This window comes from Pseudopipra pipra, chromosome 14, assembly GCF_036250125.1.
Source record: "Pseudopipra pipra isolate bDixPip1 chromosome 14, bDixPip1.hap1, whole genome shotgun sequence".
Lineage (NCBI taxonomy): Eukaryota > Metazoa > Chordata > Aves > Passeriformes > Pipridae > Pseudopipra > Pseudopipra pipra.
In genome coordinates this window covers 18558325-18570680 of record NC_087562.1, presented here as the reverse complement: position 1 = coordinate 18570680, position 12356 = coordinate 18558325, and the positions used below count along the sequence as shown (strand labels likewise).

Sequence of the window (12356 nt, the reverse complement as noted above, 5' to 3'; positions counted from 1 at the left end):
AGGAATAATTTTACATTTAAGGCTGTGCAGTAAGATACGTAATCTTGAATTAGGAACTCCAGCTGAAATGCTGAAGAAAGCTAAATTGGACTACTTCAGGAAAAGCTGAATTTCATTTTAGAACTGATCCAATGTAAAAGCTAAAAAAAATGAAAATCTGTCCTAGAAGCATTAAAAAATGGAAATACAAAGCAACCAGTAGGAAAAAGTTGTTATATATATTGAAGTTTGGAAGAACATTTAGATGCAAATGAAAGCATATCCCTATGAATGTATATCAGCAATTAGGCTGCAAATATATTAGCAGTTGGCTTAGATGTGTTTCTTTCAGAAATCAGCTGTTATAAATTCTGTTCACAGTTTCTCTTTGGCATTTGTGATTTAGATCCATCTCATTTTTACCTCTCTTCTGAATGTAGTTCTGAAAACTAGAACACTCTTTTATCATGTTGGTATTACAAGGCTATTGCTCCAGAGTCCTTTAGAATATAAAGAAATGTTTCTTCATGGAATTCTTGCAGTAATGTCAAATTTGTACAAATCTCCTAAGATTTGTGTTATGAATTTTTGTGCAGTGTAATGAACAACAGGTTTAAAATTATTTTAGACAATGAGACCGAGTTTTTATTTGGTTTAAAGTGGAACCACAACATGGTTGATAAAATACTGCAAAGAAATTGAGATTTGAATTTTGTCCAGCTATATAAAAGCTTCAAAATATATTTCTTGTTGTATTTATAGATAGGCTGTCAGAGCTGTTCATCTTACTGATGGATAAGCAGAGTATTGCATTCCTCTCTGAGGATCCCATCAAAGGGGAACCAGTCATAATGCTGTGGTCTGGCAAAATCTGCACTGGTGGGATAGGTTGTGGTTGGGTGAAGCATCTTGGGTTTTAAACATGCCATCATGTACCACTGTGAATTTAGTTCATCCAAATGGACAAGTTTATTCTAAACTTGGAAGTTTTCTCTAAGGAGGCTGACTGACTGGGATTTCTGATTACTAGTTTTAAAGCTATGTTCCCTTACTCTTTTGCTAGGGGTTTTTGTGTTGGATTAATGTGTTTAAGGGAAATGAAGTACAGCTAACGTGAGGTATTACTTTACTGCCTGACTTAACATTTCACACTGTATTTTTACACTGAAAATATTGCTGCTGCTCCTTTACCTCTTTTTCCCCATTGAATTCCCTCAGTAGAATTTTGTTTAAAATGAGATTGTCACTTGATATCTTTGAAGGATGAATCTTCAATATTTGGTGCTTTAATAAAACCATAGCTGTTAAAACAAGACAGTGCACCAGAATTCAGATCTTCTCCTTAAAATGCAGCTTCACATCTTTAGGCCATTTTCAGCATTTCCCAATCTCCATGAAAATCTTGAGGCTAAGACAGCAAGCAGGTGAACCAGAGGGGGTAGAAAAACTTGGAAGACAGAAGAGTTCCATGGGAGACATCAGAAAAATGTAAATAGCTCTGATGTTTAAGCCAACATAACACAAGCTTTTTCACTGGAAATTGTGATGGATTGTAAGTGATAAACTGGAGTCAGTCTCTTGTTTAAGAGCCCCTTTGTGGCTGAAAGTGAGAAAAACGAGGACTTTGTAAATAAATAGCAGTGCTGGACTCTTATGTTTTCTTTCTAATGGCCATAAACGCTGAGATGCCACATTTTTGCCTGGAGGGTTGGGCATTCATACTTGGGCACAATGGTGTCCCAGGAGTTTGGAGCTGCTTATTTCCATTCTAAGATAAAATGATGACTCCTGCCATTCTGGAAGCTAACTATTGCCATTTCTGACTAACACTGGTATTTGCTTGGCTGGAGTTACAAAACTATAGGAAAGGATATTGAGCCTTTTTGGGGCTGAAGTGCATTATTGTCTGTGGGTTTTTGTCAACTCATGTTATCAGGGAATCTCAACAATTTTGCACATCCCCCACCCCCTGCCCGAAGCTTGTAAAAATTAGGTCATTGCTTCTGTTCACATCTGTTTACGAAAGGGTTGGTGTTTATTTTTTGATAGGTAAGGAGACATGATTCAAAAATATCTGGGATATCTTCCACTTGGGTAATCCTTCTAATTAATTTATGACTTGCTGTGGGGTTTTTTGTGTGTAGTCTCTGCAGTGATTAATCAGAATTCTGAAACTGGCAGCCCATAACAGCGTTACAAAAGACAAAGCCAAACCTAAAAATTGTGACCAATTAACTTCCTCTGGCTTCCTGGGAGTCATTTGTAGAGAGAAGTACTCCTCATGTCTGGGAAGTATCAGATGTACTTGAAATTATCATAACTGAATGTAACTTCTGATTTTTATGATGCCAGTGAGCATTTTGTGGAAGGTACCCTGTGACAATGATAATCAGTGCTAGACTTTAGCCTGTTTTGCATTTAAATTGGATACAAGTGGGTACTAAGTCCTGTATCTGCTAAGAAACCCTGTGCTGGTACTTTTTTACAGTAACTACCATGTTGTGCATAATTATCTTTCATTGAGCCTCACTAAACTGGGGAAAAAATTGAAGACACTGGAGAGATTGTGTAACAGTTCCACTGAGGATCACAGAATCCTAGAATGGCTTGGGTAGGGAGGGACCGTAAATATCATCCCATTCCAACCTCCCTGCCATGGGCAGGGACACCTTCCACTAGCCCAGGTTGCTCAGAGATCCATTCAGTCTGGCCTTGGGCACTTCCAGGGATGGGGCAGCCACAGCTTCTCTGGGCAACCTGTGCCAGGGCCTCACCACCCTCACAAAGAATTTCCTCCTAATATCCCATCTAACCCTGCCCTCTGGCAGTGTGAAGCCATTCCCCCTTGTCCTGGCACTCCAGGCCCTTGTCAATAGTCCCTCTCCATCTTTCTTGAAGGCTCCATTCAAGTACTGGAAGGCCAAAGTCCTCCCTGTGCTGGGGACCCCAGAGCTGGAGGCAGCACTGCAGGTGAGGTCTCACCTGAGCAGAGGAGAAGGGCAGAATCACCTCCCTTGCTTCTCTTTCTCCCTGAGCTTTTGGTTTGCTTTTCTCCGTGTGACAGCACAGAATTTTTCAACTCCAACGTAGACTCCCACAGGCACTTTTTCCTTGCACCTGTGTGGTTCTGCAGTAGGGTTGGGCTTAGCAGAAATCTTCCCAGTGGGAGAGGCAGCTCCGTCACTGGAGCGTGGTGGCTCCCGTGGGACGGTAGTTTGTGGGAAGTGTACATGGATTTATTTTACCATCTAGTTGGAGGTGCTAAATGGCTGCATAAAAAAAGTGAGGCAGAACTGTGAGTGCTTCAGAGAGGAGCTGAGAAGTCTGGCTCTCTATGTGCTAAAAGTCTTGCCAACTTCTGAGTGAGATAGGAAGGAGAAGATGAGCAGGGAGGTGCACATCTGGGAATTGTGGCAGCTTGTCATTAGGTGTGATGGAGTTGAAAGTATCTAGAAGATGCCCTAGTTTAATAACTGAGAGAGAGGAGGGAGGATTGTGGGAAGCTGCTGTTTTCTTTCTCTCAAAGTAGAGAAAAATTCCTCAGCCTTGAAAGAATGATGAGCTACTTTTGTTCCTCAAAAGAGTCGTAGTGTACATAAAAAGAGATGTTGGAGGGATTAAAGCTGTAATAGAATCAATAATGGATTAATATTAACCATAACCCAAGAATTAAATTAGCAGAAGTGTGCTGCAGGCCACACAATTATAGGAGGCACCTAGCAACAACAACAGCAAAGAAAGAAGTTGAAAAACAGCTTGTGAAAATACAGAAGTTTTCTTACTGCAGTGATGGAAAATGAGACCTATTCTTACTTGAACTGCATTAAATGAAGTGAGTAAAATCCAGCACATTTGTGCATATACTTTTAGGAAATATTTACTTTACAATGAGCAGTTCTGTGATTCAAACAATGCAGCTAATTATAAAAAGGTGCTTTGGAGGTATTGCTCTAAAGAGCATACATTACCATTAATTACTGTTGGCCATACTTTAGCTGATTTTACAGTTGGGATTCTTCTGTTACCATATGAATGGATTGGGACTGTAAAAGAGAACAAAAACGGGAAGTGTCAAATCTGTTCATCATGTTTCTGGAATATTAAAGTACTTCAGTCTCTGAGGAATGAAGGAGGGTAAAAGGAGATGCCTGTAGGAGAAACAGAGTATGCAAAAGTTGGAGGTAAGGGAACAATAATATACAGAGTATATAAAGATAAGAGGATATAGTGATTTTTTAAATTATATATGAAATCAACCAGGGAGAAAAGATAAATGATAATTGCTTTGAAATCTCCATTAGTGATGGGAAGAGTCCACAAAAGGAGCATTGCAAAAGGGAACATGTAATGAGATATTTTTGTGTTACCTTTGAGTAGTACTTTCACAGATTAATACATTTTTAAAAATCTGTGATTTACTGCTTTAGAATGCCATGGTTTTTAACTCCAGTAGCCTTTATTCTGTGGAAGGATGTAAGCCGGGTGGTTTTTTTTCTTTATATTTTTGTTTGTTTGGGTTTTGTTTGTTTTTGTTTTGTTTTGTTTTTCCCTTTTGAGTTTACATTTTCAGAATTACACTGATTGTATTTATTTCAGTTTTGGGGAGGTAGAGATTGTAATCAGAGGCTGAAGTCTCGTGAATAAGTGCCTGCTACCATCCAGTGAAGGAATGAGCAACAGTACAGCTGCTGGTATGGGAGCTGGAGGAGAGCCCTGGAGGGACTGACTGCAAGCAGATCCTTCACACTCTGCTTGCATTTAGAGAAACATCTAAATGTTGGATACTGGGAGAAAAGAGCAGAGGAGATTTAGTTTGGACGTGGACATGTAAAGTTGGACATGGACATGTAAAGGTGCCCACCCTGTTGGGTCAGAGGAGCAGGTCTCTGGTGTCCTGAGGAGCAGAGGCAGCAGAGCCCACGTCTTTATATCCCTCAGTCTGCTCAGAGCAGTTACCAGGGCAGAAAAGGAGTGTTTTGTTTGTTCTGTGCATGTAAATAGGGCAGACTGGTCTTTTGCTATTTCCACATCCTTCCAGAGTCTGGTGGGTTGGAAAGTTGGATACAAATCCTTCATGAAACTGTCTTGCATAGAACAGGAAAAAGCCCCTCTAATTCAGAAAAGACCATACAATCTAACTATCAAGCCTGGGCTGGATTAAAGCACACTGATTTCTGTAGCTGTGGCAACTTTCTGTGTAACCTCCTATTTTGAGAAATGGAGTCAAGGATAAGATTATTAAAACATTCCTCATATCTGATGCTGTTGTTGTGATAGTATAGAACATTATTTCTCTGTATGTGGCCTTATTAAATATAACAGCAAAGCTAAACCCAAATGTTTCCTTTTGCTGTTTTCCAAAGGATTCACCCCCCTGAATTCTTCAAGAAAAAATATGCTGTGGATGAAGCCCACTACGTGACCGAGGTGAGTTGTCTGTGTCTCCGGGTATTTTTTGCTGTGAATACAAAATCAGTAAGTGGCAATGACTTGGCTTAATTTTAGTCCTCTGCTTACTGGATGTCTCCTGACTTAGTGAGACCTTCTCTCCCTCCACCTTTACTGGAAAATGTCCTGTCTTTAAAGCACTTGTAAATTATTTTTTTTAAGGCTGCCCTTAAAGTCCTTAATCCAAAGGCAGTCTCTTAAACGTGTTCTGGGCATGATGAGACTCGTCAGTCTGTGTCTTTATCCAGCAGAAATTGTCACTAAATACATTTTTTGCAATGCCTTGCAGATTTGAGGAGATTGCTGTCAGGGAGGTTGCACATCCTATCTCTGACTTGGGAGCCTACCTTTATTTTATGCCTCCAAAAAGCTGGGAGGAAAGGCTGCCTGCCTCACTCTTATTTTCTGTAGAACCACCTTATTACTTGAATAAGCAAATATACTCACATTTCTAAGTGCAAGTGTGCCTTGCTTAGTTAGGTTTGTCATTTCATTTCTGAGCAGATGTTTGTATCCTTGTGCACCTGGCCAGCTACCTTTCCTTTGGTAGGAAGGCTCAGCAGGGTGAGGACAGTATTCCTGCCAGGCTCTGTGGGTGATTTTCATGGAGAGCAGCTTGAAGAAGACGACTCTGATACTTCTGTTCCTGCAGAGCACTAACTGTGACTCTCCAGACCAAAAATTTTGCTCTTGTCAGCTGCGAGGAGGTTTCATTTCATTTTCATAATGAGTCCAGCTACGAAGTGAAGTTTGATCTGTGTGCCAGGAGCTGGGAGTGGAGGAAGCTGTGGGGAGGTTGCTTTTTGACATGTGTGAGTTGGAGTCGTGTGGAGTGCAGGCACTCCAATGCTCATCTCTCAGACAGGGAAAATTGCAAGTGGGAAATACGTGTTTCATTTTTAAAGATCACATTCTTTTGGGTCACCTTAGTTGTCCTGGGTCACTCTCCATCAACAAATGTCTTTATTGCATGCAGAGGTCAATGAAGCTAAGATGATCCCGGGGGAGGCAGAAAACTGGAATGCTTTATTGGACTCACAAGTTCATATTTAAAGGGTTTAGGGTTTACATATTCAACAGGGGGTTTGCATATTCATTCTGTTAAAATTGGGAAGTTTCACAAGGATGACATAAGGGAAAAACCCAGGTTAACACAACTTGGGGTCTTAGGAATTACCTCATGGGGAAACCCCTGCTTTATCTTGGGGGATTTCATGGGGGGAACAGGTAACACAAAGGGAGAGATAAAACCTAAAAGGTTTTCTGCACAGGTTTGATGAGATCAGGACATGGTTTCTCTGGGTTTGGACAGGACATTCCAAACCCATGACGTCAATGGATCCTTATCTGGACTCTAGATGAAGGTTTTTTCCCAGTCTCTGTCAGCCCAAGGCTGTTGTTTAAACCTAGCAGTTTTCTTTTTCTCATATCCAAAATTTGGAATCCAACAAGTGCAGTTCTATTCTCTGCTTCCTTACTGCCTAAGAACATCATTAATGGGAAAAAAAACCTCTTTATGTGGACCAGCAAATAAAATTAAAAAATAAAGGCTCCTTTCCACCTGGACTATATGTATGGAAGTGAGAAGCTGTTGGAGCTTGCAGCAAAACTGTTCAGCTCTCCAAGGTTCTTTCTATAACTTTTGCCTGGTTTGCCAAAGAATTGGTTTGCCACCATCAGGACACCGGGGGCCTTATTTATAGGATAGATTTACATCAACAAATAATCAACCAGTGTGTGGTATCCTGATGTTTCATGAGATTAAGAAACAAAAAAATAAAGGGTGGAGTCAATATTTTTAAACCTCACTGCCATGTGCTTTCTTTTGTTAATATCATTAGTGTGCTATTAAACTGGTTTAAAGTTGGTAGAACTGTGCTCTGTGGAATTATGTCAGGTGTTCATTGCCTCAGGAAATGTGGAGTTCAGTACCCACCTTTTGCAGCTGCTCTGCAAGCCCAGCTCTCTACCAGCCCAAAGATTTTGTTCTTAGTTTGTGAATGTTTGAAGGAGACTGAAGGAACCTAATAAAAGTCAGTAAAAGGTGACTAATTTATTAATAACAGTAAATGTTCATTGCTAAGCATTCAGCACATTGTAACATAGTAGTATTAATGCATATGTGTTTTATATGCAGTAGTGTCTTGAGGGTACTCAGTTCTTCCATATTTCTGTGTGACATTGCAGCTTCTTGGCTCATATGTTGTATCTTCCTAATGATGGCAGTAGACTTAAGTATAGTTGGTATTTATGTCTTTAAAGGACACCATCAACCTGATCACTGCATTTTTGTCTAAATATTTGTATTCTGCTGTCTCTTATTGCATGTCTCAGGCAATACAATATCTGAAAGGTATCGGGGGAACATTTTTGTCTTTGCAGCTTGTTCACTTTTTATGCAGTGAATATTGATGACATTGGTATCAATGTGATTATGAGGAAGAAAAAAGAGAAAAATAACAGCAATCTAAAACTTCTTTTTAGATATCCAGTGTCTTGGCTTCGAAGAAACCTGCTGTGCTTCTCACTTTGGTAAGTCATAGTCAGATGAATAAATTTTCCTCGGTAAGGAGATCAGTTTATTTAGTGTTTCTTTGCACTGTCTCTCCCTCTCTTTTCCTCCCAATCTTATGCCAAATTTGAGGCCACCTGTGTATAACAATTTAGTCTCCTGGTCCCTCCATGATTTCAAGATTTGTAACCTGTGGCCTCATCCAGTCTTCATTCTGTCTGCCAAAAGCTTTATTGGCTTTCTGCTAAAACATGGCAAGCCTGTCTAACATCAGCCATGCTCCTGGTCCTGTCTACAGTGACTCCAAACTCCTTTTTCCTCTTCTGCTGCTTTAGTCATGTCATGAGCATCTTTGGGCTTTCCTGTGGGAATCCCACAAGGATGCAGGGAATACTTTTTCCACATAGAGTGGTTTAGTAAAAACAACTTCTGGGAGGAGGGAGACAGTATGAAATGCCTGCCAAGTATTTTGAACTTGCTTATTTCTTTGGAAGAAGGATGAATGAGTAGGGGTAAAGACTGCAAGTTCCTTCTTCCCTGTCACCTCTCTCTGTTGCTTTCCTTGTTTACAGACTTTTTGTAAACCTCTCACTACTAAGAGTATCTGTTTTATTGTATATAAGAAATGATTTGCTGACTCTGAGCTTTCCCTTACAGCAAATGCAAGGGCAGCTTCTGGATTTCTTTTCCCATGACAGTGACCAGACAGAAGTCTTAACAAAAAATCCCTTCTCAAGAAGTCTCGTGACCTGGGATCTGAATTCTTTATCCTTTAAGGACAGAAGCCCGAAATAGTTTTTAGTCTTTCTCCCACTTATATTTGTATACACATATATACACTTAAAAGATGCCCCTGTGGCTTAATTTCATGTTCCTTAAGAGAAATGAGGGAAATGGAAGGTTTGACCATCCTGTGCTTCTTACTGTGCATTTCTGCCCATGGAGTTGTTGAGTAGTTATTGCTCTGTGAGCATCCTGTTGTAATCAGGAATTTTCACATGATTTTTGACTGAGAGGATGGTGCTGTGGGGCTTTCACAGAAGTATTCAGAGAAGGGAAGAGTGCTTCCCTTTCTGCTGGCTGAATGGAAAGCTGGTCCCCTCCTCCTGTGGTCTGGTTCCAGGTACAGACCTGGAATGCTGCTCTGCAGGGTTTCCCAGGCACATGTCAGAAGTGTTCCTCTGCTGTGTAGCAGCCAAAATACTCTTGCTTATGCTGCTTGCTTGAATGGAAAGCTGTAGGGGAGCAGCAAGCAAATTTAAATAATAAGCATTGCTAAGGCAGGGCATAATAATTTATTTGAAAATGAAATTACTTTAGAAGAAGCCTTGCCTGTTTTTCATTCTCCTGCCCTTTATAATCATTATAAAGGTCTCACAGCTCCCTCCCAAGACAAGGGCATTAGAAATCAAAGCTTGTCTTTTTCCTAAGCAGCACATCCTGACTGGAGTTCTGCACTGGTCTCCCGTGAAGCTGATTGTTTCTTATATTGAACTGCATTTGAACAAACACTCTGGGGCTTGGTATTTACAGTGATTCAAGTAAACTTATGTTAAGTTTTCCTAAAGACTTACTGCAGTCAGGTTCTCCCTGTGATTTAAATTTTAAATACCTGTGTTTGGCTCGGAATCATGGTCCTCTTTAATCTCTTTCCTCCCAGCGTGGTGTTAACACTGACAGTGGAAACATCTCCAAAGAAGCTTCATTTGAAGGCATCAGCCAGTAAGTGACAAGGCTTTTTTATACACTAATTGTTGCATGGTTATGTTGAACTCATTTTATTTCAAATTAAATGATGTTTTTTCCTAATGACAGGATGTTCAATAGCAGATCAGATGCTGAACATTTTATTTTCAAAGAAATTTTGATACATGTTTCTAATGATTTGAAATAGAGAGGTTTGGGGGTTTTTTTGGATCTCTTTTCCATCTAAATTAATCCAATGTTTCTCTTTTTCTGTGTTTGCTGTAACTCTTTAAAACCAAATGGACCCATCCTCATATGTACATTTCCACTTTTGGGATTGGAATATTTGATTTTCAGATTTCAGAAAAATTAATCTTTAAGAATAGCTTCTTTCTCTTACTGACTTCCTTGCCCAATATGAAGCTTGATATCGGGGATTCTGGTAGGCACAATCTTCTGAAAAGATGTCGCATTACAGGTGTAAAATAAAATCAGAAATTACAAAAAAATAAGATCACTGCCTAGTTGTGATCTTTTAGTGTCCCTTGATGTTGTCTTTTTATGAAGTTTGGCTACTAGTGGGCTTAAAATGCCTTCCTGCCTGTGGTATTTTGAAAAGGCAGAAAATAAAAATACATCACAGCTTGCTCTGGGATGTGAGGATGATGGGCTCAATTTTTAATGAAATACAACTGTCTGTTCTGTTCTGATATCTGAAAATGAGATCATTTTCTGTTTTAGCTCAAATGTATGGCAAAAAAGAAACACATCCCCCATTAAAAAGCCTGTTAAAATAAACACTGGTGCTGAGACGTGGAGGCCTTTTTTTGTGGTCCTTGAGTCCCACTCACCCCGCTGTATTTTCTCCACCTCTGACAGCAGCATGTTAATCCTGCAGTGAAGATGGTCCTGCACAGAACTTGCTGCAGGTTTGGGCACTCATTGGTGTAGTCTGAAAGCCTTTCTGCTGGGGTCATCTTTTCTCTGTGTCAAGTGATCTGGAATCTGATTCCATAATAACATTGTTCTCCCCTCTGCAGCATAAATGGGAACTTAATGGTTCTGTCACGGCTTTTTGAGGACCAAGGTGCCAGGCATTTAAACATCTTTTGTGAATTAAATATAAACTATTCCATAATACATAATTCCATTAATACTTCTAATGAGTGTTTGGTGTCTGTTCTGCTGTTACAACCAGTGTGAGTTCTGTTGCTTTGACCACATAGATAGTCACCTTGTGCTCTCCAGGTACAGGTGGACTCCAAAGTCTGTGTGGAGCAATACCTCCAGTTTTATCTGAGACACCTCTGCTTGAAGTATAATCAGTTATTAACTCCAGCAGTGATTCTTTATTGGAGTAATGTACAAAGGTCTGATCAGTACCAAAAACCCCTTTTTTTCCCTCTGAATTTCACTAAACACTAGAGTTTAATTAGCAAGACATTCCCTAGTCAACATAAAGCTAGGAAACCACTCCATTTAGCACTTGATTCGAGATTTTAATAGCACGTCTCCTACAACACTTAAGAGATTAATGATGTTTAAGCACTGGCTTCTTGGTTAGCAGCAAAGGTGCTGTTGGTGTGCTCCAGGAGTGCTTCTCCATTCTTTAGGGGTGATTGCCAGCTTTTTAGCAGACACTTCTCCTCTGAGACTTGGCAGGTGCTCAGCCCTCTCCACCCCTAGGCACTAGGTCATTCATTTTGCTCCCTTTGACAGCTCTGGTTGGTATCTTCCCCTCCAGTGCTCATGGTGTGGAAGAGCATGCATTGATTTTGTTGTTGGATCAACTCCCCTCATCTGACAGATACTGTGCCCTCAAACCACGTGTTGCTCCTGCTTTCCCTTAATCTTCCTGATGCTGCTTCTGTCTCCTTCCAGACTGTCCTGTCTCTGGTGTGCTTGGTCCATCAGGAGTCCAGAGGAGAGCTTCCTTCTAAACTCTGTTCTCCTCAGGTTTTTGCAACAGGTTTTGTGTATAAACCAGTCCATTTTATATTTGTTTTCAACACAGACCCAAACCAATTCCAGCATTCCTGCTTCTCTGCCTCTCCTGTAATTAATCTTTCCTTTATAGAAACATGTATTTTGGATGTGTCAGTTGTTTCCTAGGGGATTAAACCCACAGAGTTTATAGTGAGCAGTGTGTTCCCTCAATCTGCCCTCCCTCCCTCCTGCCTGTGGCTGTTCCTTGCTGGCTCTCTCCATCCTTGGCTCTGCTCTGGTGAAGATGCTCTTATTTTATTCCTGGGCCCCTGTTTGTTTCTGTTTTCTGGCTGCCTAGCCAAGATCTGTTTTCTTGCCAGGGCCCTTTTGTGTTCCTCCTGCTCCCATATTTGTTTTTTCTCCTAGGCTGACTTGGCCTGGTGTGGGGGTTTTTTGGTGTTTTTTTCTGGTGATGGATAATACTGGAAATAATGTATAATTTCCTGAAAAAGCTGAATCTTGCTCTCTTTGCAGGCTGTTCCTTGGCTTCTATCAAGAAGCTGTCTTTTTCTTGCCCTAATGATGTTGCTTCCCTGCCTATTTGAACTTTTTGAACTTCTTCTGGAATGTTATTACCTAAGCTATTTGATTAATTTTTGTAGTGTAATCAATAGTCATTTGAGGCAAAATGACGCCTGTGGTCGTGGGTTATTTCTGTGCCCTGAAGATCAACCCTAAGTCACTTTTGTCGTGCTAGCAGTAGTCAAACTTGATTTTATCCTGATTACAGAGCCCATAATAGTGA

The 12356-nt window shown here is 40.4% G+C and overlaps 1 protein-coding gene across 7 annotated transcripts in view; it reads left to right on the top strand.

Moving 5' to 3' along the window:
• The window catches only part of PEPD (peptidase D), a 191604-nt gene that overhangs the window by 69296 nt on the left and 109952 nt on the right, over window positions 1-12356 (top strand). For all 7 annotated transcript variants that reach the window (XM_064671287.1, XM_064671286.1, XM_064671293.1 and 4 more), the window contains 3 exons: window positions 5343-5406; window positions 7912-7959; window positions 9600-9661. In XM_064671287.1, the coding sequence (XP_064527357.1) occupies window positions 5343-5406; window positions 7912-7959; window positions 9600-9661 (174 nt within the window). The remainder of the gene's footprint in view (window positions 1-5342; window positions 5407-7911; window positions 7960-9599; window positions 9662-12356) is intronic.